This window comes from Ptychodera flava, unplaced genomic scaffold (genome assembly GCF_041260155.1).
Source record: "Ptychodera flava strain L36383 unplaced genomic scaffold, AS_Pfla_20210202 Scaffold_43__1_contigs__length_1316584_pilon, whole genome shotgun sequence".
NCBI classification, from domain to species: Eukaryota; Metazoa; Hemichordata; class Enteropneusta; family Ptychoderidae; genus Ptychodera; species Ptychodera flava.
The window spans coordinates 747,492-759,656 of record NW_027248365.1 but is presented as its reverse complement, the minus strand read 5'-3'; the positions used below and the strand labels follow the sequence as shown (position 1 = coordinate 759,656).

The 12,165-nt window shown below is 40.1% G+C and overlaps 1 protein-coding gene and 1 long non-coding RNA gene across 2 annotated transcripts; one reads left to right on the top strand and one right to left on the bottom strand.

The window, feature by feature from the left end:
* The first annotated feature begins 741 nt into the window (after positions 1-741).
* Positions 742-1,900, top strand: LOC139128104 (uncharacterized). The gene is made up of 3 exons (XR_011551191.1): positions 742-782; positions 1,124-1,231; positions 1,632-1,900. It is a non-coding gene; the product is annotated as an uncharacterized lncRNA (long non-coding RNA).
* Positions 1,901-7,361: 5,461 nt separating this feature from the next.
* LOC139128100 (organic cation transporter protein-like) lies at positions 7,362-11,649 on the bottom strand. The gene is made up of 5 exons (XM_070693948.1): positions 11,468-11,649; positions 10,232-10,446; positions 9,643-9,751; positions 8,864-9,073; positions 7,362-8,462 (listed from the first exon to the last, which is right to left on the bottom strand). Exons 1-5 carry the CDS (start codon positions 11,632-11,634, stop codon positions 8,366-8,368), a joined length of 798 nt encoding a protein of 265 aa, XP_070550049.1. The 5' UTR covers positions 11,635-11,649; the 3' UTR covers positions 7,362-8,365.
* Positions 11,650-12,165: the final 516 nt, after the last annotated feature.

The window sequence follows — 12,165 nt, the reverse complement described above, 5'->3', positions numbered from 1 at the left end:
CTGGACGAGATATCAGCGCCGCATAGTTGATAATACATATTAAACGTCTACCCTTTCCATGTTTTTAAAATGTAAGGTAGAGCTGCACATTGTCAACACATTTTTTTGAAAGGAATATTTCTAATCTAAGATGACAAGAAAACCCCTCATACTACATATTTTCAATACGCAGAGAATCTAAAGTGTAGTATGGTAGCAATAGTTCACTCAAAGGATGAAGGGGTGTATATTTGGAGTAAAAAAATCTCAATTTTTGTAAATTTTTATTATGATAAAAATTAAGTCAAAAACTTGATGTATTTTCTACAATGTAATAAATTCACTTAAACAAGAATATATGTAGAGAAAACGACTATTTATTTAGGATTATGTATCCTTATTCTAAAATGGCATGGGTTGAAAGACTGACACTCAAAAAAGTGATTAAAACATGATTGGCAACATGAAAATGCCTCTTAATCTGTTTTGGGTGCATCGCACTTTCCTTTTACGTGAATGAGATCGATGTGGTGCGGAAATGGTGATGAAATCGACTCTGAGCCTCACATGGCCTTCAAAGAACCTCATTCAAGCCCCATTTGTCTTTACGTTCATATATACGTTTGTATGCGCTATTAATTATTGACAATGGTGTAGACTAATATTGCAGTGGTATATGTTGAGAAACAAGTCTCTTTGCATATTTTAATAGTACGATTTAATTAATATTAACAAATGTTTATGACTCATTTGATTTTCAGTATGGAGTTTATCCAATATGCCAAATAGCAAGACGATACAATGTAAGTGAATTTTAGGGCAACCCGCCCCCCCCCCCCCCCCCCACTTTGAAAAATGTCGTCATTGACGATCCGATTCTGGTCATATTGATAACTTCTACTTTGTTGCATATTCTCATTATGCATATTGTCATAATTATGCCTTGCTATTATGACAACGAAAGTACATTCAACAGTTGACTTAGAAAAAAATATGTTTCATAAGGTGCACATTTAACTCGAAAGACAAAACAAATTATAATCACTGGCTTTTGGACTTCTTGATGTGTGCAAGACATTGAGATAAATAGAAGACGTGACAAAAACTGAAGCTTTATCGAGTATGCATTGTTTTATCACCGCAGGATTATGTGGTAGAACATCAAGGAAACACTGCAGAGGAAATCTTTAGCATGTTGAAGACTTTATTTCACTTTTTGGAAGCAGGCAGCTATGTAAATACGGAAACTAAGGTTTGATCACGATAATATCCTGTACAAACTATGTATACGCTAAACATATAGATACAAAGAAACGCATGCATACAACGCTTAATTACCATATCTGCTGTACGAACGTCTATCTCTACCATCTTCCAACCTCTAAAAATATGTTTTTACAGAAACCAAGTGTATGTATGTATGAATGTGTATGTATGTATGTATGTATGTATGTATGTATGTATGTATGTATGTATGTATGTATGTATGTATGTATGTATGTATGTATGTATGTATGTATGTATGTATGTATGTATGTATGTATGTATGTATGTATGTATGTATGTATGTATGTGTATGTATGTATGTATGTATGTATGTATGTATGTATGTATGTAGAGTAAATAAATGTACTGTACTTCTATTATTACAGGAGACTCTATGCAAGCTGCAGAACATCGCAAAAATAATTTGTCACCGACGGAATGGACAAGTTGAAGTTCATGACATCCCTGCGAAAGATATTGATGACAAAGTTCAACACGAATTCGGTATTGGTAGCGAACTGTCAATAATGATATTTGGCATGGAAAGACAAATCCTCAAGACGATCATAAGACTTTTCGGAAACAGACATGTGAGGTCTTTAATACTGGGCAATATGGATGTAAGTTCGATCAACGAATTGGAGGGTCGTTTGGGAATCTCTCATAGTGTAGTTATATTCAACGCCACATCCTTCAATCAGTATGTTACCATGTCTTGGCTGTTAGGTACAGTGAAAGTTGTCTGTTTCGTAGCTTGTGACCTTGTTGTGCCTTATAAAATCCAATTTCTCGGCAGACTGAATGTCTTGAATGTCAGCCATTGCAAGCTAATGCCTAAGTCAGAAAAACTGTCAAATTGAATGGAAGAAAACACCAAAGCTTCTCGACAAGAACGACAAAACTAATTCAACCTAGACTTCACTCGGTCAAGGAACTCTTCCTAACAATAATGGTTTGACAGATCTCCCAGAAGACATCGGAGACATTCAGGGACTTGTGGTGTTTTCTGCACATGACAATAATATTCATAACATTCCATCATCATTGATCAATAAATCAGATTACGAAACATTTTCAATTCATAATAACCCTGCAGTGCTTATACCTGTTGCATTACAGGAGGAAGGGAAGGACGCCGTTCTATCTTACTTACGAGAATTTCTGGCTTCGAGATTAGTACCCAATGACACAGTGAAATTAATTCTCGCAGGTTATGAAGGGTCCGGTAAAACAACTCTCGTGAGGGCGCTGTGCAAGAAACCAACTGATGTCGACAAGACAGATGGGATAGAGATGGCAACCATCAAAAGGAAGGAATCTGTTGTAAAGTTGGTCACTTTTGATTTTGCTGGGGATGTGGATTTTTTAGAAACTCACACCCTCTTTGTTACCGACGACTCCTTAATTATAGTGACCTTTGACCTCAGTAAATGCGCTGTCGGAGACAAGTCGTCGCGTGCAAATTCACTCAATCAGTATGGTAGGGTGCTCTTGTGGCTGCAGACGATACACGTATTCGCGCCTAATGCAAGGGTGATTATTGTCGGCACGCATGCCGATATATCGATGTTGAATCCAAGTGTTCTCGATTACATTTGGCAACAATTTTCCGACATATTTCGAGCAGCTTCTAGACAGCATCAAATTGATCACCATGACTATTATGTGCTCGATAACTGCTTTTGTGCCAAACGTCCGGGTCCTATAAAAGGGTGAGCGACTTCAAAAATGATTTGGCGGGATATGCTACTTTCGACAATCGTTCATGGCCACCACAGTGCAATAAATCAGCCAAACATAGTGCGCAAGCGCTCGAATTCAAACTACCCCACATCGTAGGATACTACGAGGTCAGCAGCGTTAAAAATTTTCCAGGACAGTTGCGAAATGACAGCATAAAACAACTTCGGCAAGCCCTCGCACGCGAGGCAGAATCGATCATATCCGACCTCTTACCGAAGATCCCCGAGTCTTGGTGTAAATTCAGGAAAAAGTTAATGGCCGTGAAGGTTGACCAAGCCTCAAATCCGGTGATGCGTTATTGCGAATATGAAGGTCTCTCACAGGAATTTTTTGGTGAAACTGGGGCCAACGCGTCACTGAGAAATGCCACCGCCTTTCTTTGTTGCCATGGTAACATCATCTTTAGGGAAGGCACAACTGGGTTAGAGGAGGATGATTTGGTCATATTAAACCCGGAGTGGCTCGCTTCGCTCTTGCGAACTTTGATATCGTTCAAAACCAACTTCATCGACGATAATGGTATTTTGACGATGGAAAACCTGCAGCGAGCTTGGGTCAGTGTCAAGCCCGAACACCATGACAGTCTCATTAGACTTCTGATTGACATGGGCATATGCTTCAAGTTCAATGACTCTGAGGGCACCTTTCTGTTCCCATGTAATTTGCCGATAGGACAGCCTGGCTTTGAGGATTGGCCAGCCTCCCCAAAGAAGGGAGAGAGGCAGCCAGTCAAATGTGCCACTTCAGTTTCCTTCCGCCCTGCTGTTCTGTGACGTCATCGGCACGGTCAATAAAGACCGGGCATTTATAGTGAACGCACCGATATATTATGCTAATCAGATAGTCTACCTCTCGAAACAACCGGCCAAGCATTGTGGGAAATGCCGCAAAGAGTCGCATGCGGCACGTGACCCTATACATCACATCCGCCTTGAGCTCCTGTACCATAGCAACAGCATCCTCATCACTGTGAGAGGAAATCAACCCTGTTGCTCCCTTGAACAGGTAGTGCACCACGTGATCAACGTCTGGCAAAAAGCAGAATATCGAGCACTTACCCTGCACAGGTTCATACCTTGCCCAAAGTTTATCGACAAGGGAGAATCCTTCCCAGGGAACCTCGACAGAAAGAACTTCAGCTGCTCCCGATACCAGGGACACCGATACAACAGCTGGCGGGAATATCTGTCAACAGCCGGGCAGGGTGATGTAATAAAAATGACCGACATCGTGAATAAACTGCACAGAACCCTCGACGACAGGGAATGTCCAAGATTGTTCCTCTTGCTACCGATCAATGAGGGCAGCTACGCCGGAGTAGAACGGCTCGGCTTCAAAGTGTTTTCACGCGTCAGGGACGGATTTGCCGTCCACTTGCTGTGTGAATGTCCCGGTAATTACCATTTTCTCGGGACACCTGGTTATAGGGTCAATAAGATTAACAAGTTTGTAAAGAAGTATGGTGCATATGTGTGCAAAGTACTCAAATTTATCGGCCACTTAACGGGAATTGAGGCCGTGGCGGGACCTACCCCCGTGGCAGCGTCAGTTTTCGCTGCGACGACCGTGTCGTCCGTGGCTGGGCCCCTATTGGAGTCGTTCCTCGAGGACTTCGGTGACAGTTTTCCGACTTGGCGAAGGCAGTCGAAACGCCGACCAAGGAGTCGTTATTTGAATTTGGCAAGCACGACGGCGATCTTCTGTCTCGCCGAGAGCTTGCCAGATTCCTTGGAACAGCGGATGAAAACAGGCGACTCGGTGGTTTGATACCGATTGTGCACGGTGAGGGCGTGGTTTGGGTTTGCGAAAAAGATGCAAAGCTTTTACTCAGGCGGTAACTGTAGTTCAAATCATTCTCAGATCACATTGACATGTTCGATGAATTTTTCGTCCGTTTTTTCTCTGGAGACGATAGAAAACACATCATAGCATTCATATAGGTGCTGTAAAAATGTTGTTTTGAATGAGGCCACTATACCATCGCGGGCTAGTGTAATATTGTCATTTGATCGAACATTTACTCCTTGATTGACAAATAAAACTATTTAATATCTGTACCGCAGAGAGGGATGTTATAACGGTTTGCATATTCAGTTATTTTAGGATATTTACTGCTTCTGGTTTAATGACTTGTTTACTACAAAATCAAACTCAAGTTCCATAAGAAAACTATGTGAAACTAGAGCGAGAATTCGTTCATTGTGTCTTGTAAGTATGGCAAAACGCGTACGAGTACCGTTTATTGGATAAATCGGACGATTTAAAGATGGCGTCCTCCACTCTTGCCTGTCATCCACTAAGCTTGAATCGTTATTCAGTCCAAATCTGCGACCTAACGTAAGGGTGCAACCGACAAGTAGGCCTACAGCGAAACGATTCTTTTCAACTGAAAACTCACAAGCCTTCAGTCTTTTCAACCCTCACAAAAATCCGTGCTCACTTACGAAACGGTTGGGTGGGATTTTGAATGGATATTCGATATAATATGACCACGGCCCTTTGTGGAGGGACCGTGATATGACATTACCTACAATAGCGCATTAAGAGCATAGACAGTAGAGGGGGAAGATCCCCGCTGCTGTCTATGAAACAGCCCTTAGTTCACAGACGTGCTCTAACGGACAGGTAGTGCATGTTAAGATTTCTATCAATCTCACCGATTTATGACGAATAGATTGACCTTGCGTGGCATGCGGCAGTAAATCATTAACTTGAAGTACATGTCACAATGTTTACTTTTCCTGTACGTCAATCAAAGACTACCATTACTTCAGCTATGAAAACAAACTTGCCTGCGGTGGTTATGTGGGGGGAAATAAGAACTGAGTTCCGATTTGCTGTTGCCTCGTGTTTACGCACCCACTGTAACAAACTCTTGTCATATTTTATGAGTACAGAGGATACTCAATGATAACTTGAAGCCTTGAACGTCCATATCATTGGAAAGGATTAATATCATATCAATGGTGTGTATCTTGAGTTCTATTCATGTCGTCGAAACAATTTTTTGGTTGGCATGAAAAGCAGACGCTAAGTCACTCATGAATGTTAGTGAACGATTACTTGAAAAGTCACACTTTTATTTGGCGCCATTTACAATTTTATGCTGCATCTTGCCATGCTATTGTAGATTTTATCAAAGTTGTAAAACACTCATGGGCATTTACTTTTGTACTGGAAAATGACTCTTACATGCCGGGTGAAAGGTAGTCTTAGGTACAGCTACGCTGGTCGGTCGAAATAACAGGATAAGTAATACAGTTTGTTCCTACATCCTCGTTCACGCGCAAAGTGATCTGTAGATGACGGTTGTTGGACGGTTTGTTCAACCCCGGGCATCTTCCCACAACACGTATACCATATCCGCAACTGTAGCCCCGAGTGACAAAAGTCCGCTTAGTTGATACCGAGAGATTAACCCTTTAAGTGTTGTAATTTTCACAGCAAAATTTTAGTGCAATATTCAACCATTTTTATGCATTTTCCCGTAATTCTTTTAATAATTTTGGACCAGATGGACAGCGCTTTCCATACGCTACAGTTTTAACCAAAAATTTGGGAAAAATCTGGGAAAAATGTTTGGACCTAAAAAAAATCGTCTGCGTTATATTTCATAAAGTTGACAAAATTGACTTTGGCACTCAAAGGGTTAAACCTTCCTGATACATTCATGACGTCAGCGGCTTTATCATATTACCAATCATCCGGCTGTTTCTATCTAGCGTACAACTACTATATGAATGATATAGTTATCCATGTAGATGAAATTACTGGTCATAGATGGCTAAAAAATTTATAAGTATATAACGTGGTTATCAGTGAAATCCTGTACATATTTCACATATCTTCATCGGGTGCATGTAAGATTAATATTTTCAGTCAATGCTTCTTTGAAGTCTTTCTCTTCACAACATTTTCTCAATCCATTTTACCAAACCAACCCACAGATCGCATGTCGATCTGTCAACAGATGTGCCGATAACTCTTACCCATTTCGGGGAAAAACGCAGACTATTTTAGTTGTATTTTTAAGCAAATGATGATACCCACTTTGTATAGTACGATTATCAATATCATATATAAATACTGTCAAATACTTAATACAAGCGCCAAAATCATTCAGTATATATAATTTATATTTAATGTGCGCAGCTCTTTCCGCTTGTATGATGTCATTTCCTGCTTGCATTGGACCCACCTTGCTGGTCGTGTAGATATTTTATTCCATTGCGTTTGATTGTGAGGTGTACGATGAATATTCAAACTTGATGAGCTGTATTATTTAAAAATATTTAAGACTTTATGGAATAAAGCAAAAGTAATAATGGACTCATAGTTTCATGTATGACTTTATTTACAAAACAGTTTTATAGTCACAGCTCTCCAAACGTTTGACTTCTCACCGTTGATCTTTTAAATGACGTCATCAATCTCCCTTCTGATGTAGTATTATTCTTGATAGCTATATGATGGTGACTAGTAATCAGCCATCGCACGCACAGGTTTCACAGTGTTCAAAACACTTATTTCAGTCTCATAGAGTCGAATGCGAATTTGTGATAGATGTTCGGACTATTTTTACAATTCTCTCTCATCAACCACACGTTAGGGCTCATTTAAACCTCTTGGAGTAAGAAAAAATATCGTCATAATTGAAAATTTTATTTTTCCCCATAGAATTAACACAGGGATGGCCGGCGGCTACTTTGATTTTAAAGCAACGATAAATGTTAGATAATTTGCTTCAGTACCAAAGTTTGCGCGGAGACCCATGATTTTCATTCTTGATTTGGTAAGAGAATGGTTTAACGTTTCACTGAGAAAAAGTTTGAGAAAAATTTAAATCTTTTACTCTCTAGGCGCATACTGCCTTAAACTGTGTCAAACTTAGATCTCGACAAGATCCACTAAAATATTAATTGCACGGGTGTCATACTTTTGGGTTATGTATATTGCACAACCAGTCGATTCTTTCACTCTCAAAACAAATTGACCTTAGTTTCTTCAATGTTCAGCTGTAAAAGAACAGCTTTAGTCAACAGAATGAGCTGAGGTATGTACAGGTTTTCAGTGTCATATTCGCATGAGGCGAACCTTCCCTAGCCAGTTACGCAGATGAAATCACGGCTGTCAGACTCGGCTTCATCCAATTGCACTATCTGGAGGACAAGAACAGACCATACTATAGCTCAGAAACACGCAGATCCCCAGTCTCTAACAACGATGAAATTTGGATTTACCGGTCGTTTCTGCCGAGGCGACACGTTGGATTTCACGAAATACGACTAGCGCTTCCCGTCTCCCATATAGAAGACGAAAGGACATTTGAAGAGGCCGGCAAACACAGGTGCTCGCTCCGGAAGTAAGAGACAGGCATTCATACATCACAGTTCATACCAGATTCGCAAAGCTTATAGTCTGACTTTCCGGCTATCACAGCATTGTCGCCCTCTTCCTTCGCATTTCTTCGTTTTCTGTCAACAGAAAAGGCATAAAATGTGTGTATTTGAATCTATATTCGCGACGCAATTGCAAGGTGAAAAAAAGTGTTCGAAACGCATGCCAGTATGATTGGTGCCTCCATTTTCAATTCCATAGGATATTGCGAGGTTTGATAATTTTTCAGTGCTTTTGTCCAGTGTATCAACAACAACAATAACAATAACAACAACAAGAGTGTATCAATGGTCGGTTGACATCACGAAATTAATGTGTACTATACTTGGAGAATTTGAATTTTTAACCGAGGATAAAAAACACCGTTTACATGCACCCCAAGATTCTCAAACCGGATACCAATTCAAAAATGTATCGACGTCTGTACTGTGTAACAGTCAGAACACGCAAACGATATGAAAGCAGCACATACACTTACTTGTGTAGTTTTTCAAACTCTTCAATCGTCGCCGGTACGGGACGGTTTTTCGTTTCCGGCACTAATAACACCAAAGCCCCCGCTAACACTGTCAAGGATCCCATGATGACGTAGGGAAGAGGCTGCCATACATCCGATAGCAATCGCATGAAGGGCATCAGGATTGTGGATGTGCGGCTTACGAGAACACAAAGGCTAAAACCACTGTTACTGCAACAAAAATGATGAGATGGAAATTTCATCAAGACCAAAACTAGATTCCAAAGACAGTTTGCGTACTACACGTATATACGATGGCTGGTGCCGCGTACCCAACCCAAGAACTCTTCACTGATATTGAGATAAAATTCATGCCCCTTTAAAGCACCGTTATCCATCCGTTATTTTTTATGGATTTCAAGGTGTTTGACTCATAAAAAAGTAAATATCAGTATGTCTTGTCATACTGGCAAACATGTCGAAATGCTTTGTGTTCAACTCGAGGTCACGGTCTGTACGAAAATGTTCACCATCCTTGTTGTCCACAGACTGAAGTTGAGTTCGGCCTAGGATTCATATGCAGAAGATATCCATCGTATACGTAACAAATGTACTTGTTAAAATTGCATTGTTACAATGCGAACAACACGCGCACGTATGTTACAGAGCAAAGAGAGCTCTCGCCTACAACACTCACCTGCTTCAATTATTTTGGCTTTCCTCTCGTTTTTATTGGATAAAATTATTGCATATCGCGTTGTGGCCCGCTTGTATGTATTATTATCATTAATACAACTTACCCGACGACAGTTGGGTAGAGCTCGGCCACGTGAACAAAGCTGGACCAGAAGGCCGCCGCAGCCCCGACTTTAGCTATCAGTGCGAATGCAGTGCCTAAGTGTTGTAAAGCTGTGAGAATACAAGTAAGATCGTCATTGAAAATTTCTTCACATTTAAATTGTCAAGACAATGGAGAGCAGGCTATAACATGACGATTGAAACTTAAAACCACATGAAAGTACATAACGATCAACTTTCCACGCACTCGACACATCTTAGGATAAGCTTGAATTGTCCTTTGTACTCGTAAAGCATTTGATGAGTCTGTCGATGGAAGAATTCAAAGGTTTTTCCGCTCGGTGAACCAAAGACATGTATTTCTGTTTGCAGCGAGCGTAGACCCTCTTTATGCAGGGCTACTTATGCCACGATATATCACGAGATTAAGACTTTCAATGTGCGGACCATTTCTTCTTCAGGTGTACTCATTGCTGCTCGGAAAAAAATGTTTATTAATGCCTAACATTATAAAAATATCTTTGCACGACCCAAGCCTACAAGGTGCTCAATAATTGATGAATATTCAAAGCCAAATCGAACTGAACTCACCGTTCTTTGGAAATGGACTGAGGAAACAAAAGATGCCGCAGACGATACTACACACTCCGATCGGCTTAGGGCGCCCCCAGCGGTGGAGTGCGTAAGACGATAGTAGTATAGCAAGCACTTCAACCAGTCCAGACAGGAAGAAATTGACATATCTGTTGCCGGCAAGTGACGTCGAAAACACCGATAATCCAAAATAAGGCAACACAATTGAAAAGCTGGATAAGATATAAAATATAAATAGAGTATGGTAGAGCAGCTCAAAAAACATCAAAACTATTTGTGTCAGAAGGGATTATTTCTGCGAAGCGCCCGTTGCATGTTGTTGTTCACGTGTCTGGCAATATTATAGGATATACTGTTGCGAGACGAGCTCAACACGAAGTGTGAAAATATGTTCAACTTGTTGCCTGTTTCGCCTGATGTATTATATTATCTCAGAGTTATTTTAACTCAATTCAATTAATATTGTTCGTCTAAAAAGGGATTTTAAGAGCACTATATTGGGATCTGTGTGACGTGTTTGCTTGCATTTAATTCTTTGTGTTATTTTGATGTACTGTTCTATCGACAAAAACACCATCGACGAGCAAATGATTGCCCTGTTATGATAGAACACGCCTTGGGGATAGTCATTCGTACTCTCAAACCGTTATAATATTTTAGTCTACTGTTTACTTGGACTAAATTTGCATCTGATGGAGTATTAACGTTATCGTCGCTTTATTTTGTGAAAATCCAAATTTTTAATTGTTCCCGTTAGAGTTAGCACAGGGATGGCGACAGTTTGAATTTCAAATGTTGGTAAATATTGTTTTTTCCACCTCTAGTACCAATGTTTGCACGCTGACCCCCGATATTTATTATTGATTGCGAAAGGGAACGATTTTAAGTTTCATTTAGGGAATTTTGAGCAAAATTTTAGGTCTCTCACTGCACTTTCGTGGCGCGTTCTACCTTAAGCTAAGATGTTCTATCTATACTTCCTTCAGTCGAACTGTATTACATCCGGGATACTTTTCATGTTAATCTATAACTAGCAACAGATAAGCTCATGATTGGCTCGCCTTTTAAACAGTAAGTATGTCTTAGTACTCTTACATTAGTTTCGTTCTGTCTTTCATGAGTTCACATATGTGGACATATTTAATTCGGTGACTAAGAGACAAAGAAGGAAAACATTCGGGAAGAATTTTGATGACATAAACAAAGTCGCATTATGAAATGTAAACTACTTACCATAAATACAGAATGATCAGGGTTGTTTGGCAAAGTTTCGGCGTTTTGAACAGATCAGTGTAGTTGTAGTGGTTGCTTTGTGACTTCGAACTTTTCTTCGGGTTCTCTGCCTTTTCCTTCGTCGAATTCTGAGTTGGTAGTGAAAATAAGAGATCTGTAGGAAGCATTCATTTTAATCAGCCTTTGTATTTAGCAGTATGAATTCGTTTGGGTGAAGATTTCGTATAATCTAATATGATGGTGTCATTGTTGCTCCACGACTGGTCAAGTAGGATGCTGTCAAATGCTGTGTATTTATTATTATTATTATTATTGTACTTGGGCCTCAGCCCAAGTACATTTGTTTTATTCCGTGGGAAAAAACTGTAAGGTATAACCATTTCTGGCTGAGACCAGGGAGGGCAAAATGTATTGGCTTCATCTTTCTTGGCATAATAAATGGCGTAATGATGTTAACTGAATGGAAGTGCTGCTCTCAGCCAGTCTTGAATAAGTGAGATGTGAATATAAATGCTTCTCTATCTGAGTTTTTGCCACAAAATCTTCTGAATATAATCAAAATGTGCATCGAAATGCAACAATTAATGCACCCTCCGTTTACTAGGCATGGCACGACCTTGCTACACCCACTGGACGAGCCAAAGTGGGAGGGGTAATTTCGGTTTGGTCGAACAGGAGGGCTCGAGACCAGAATTTAA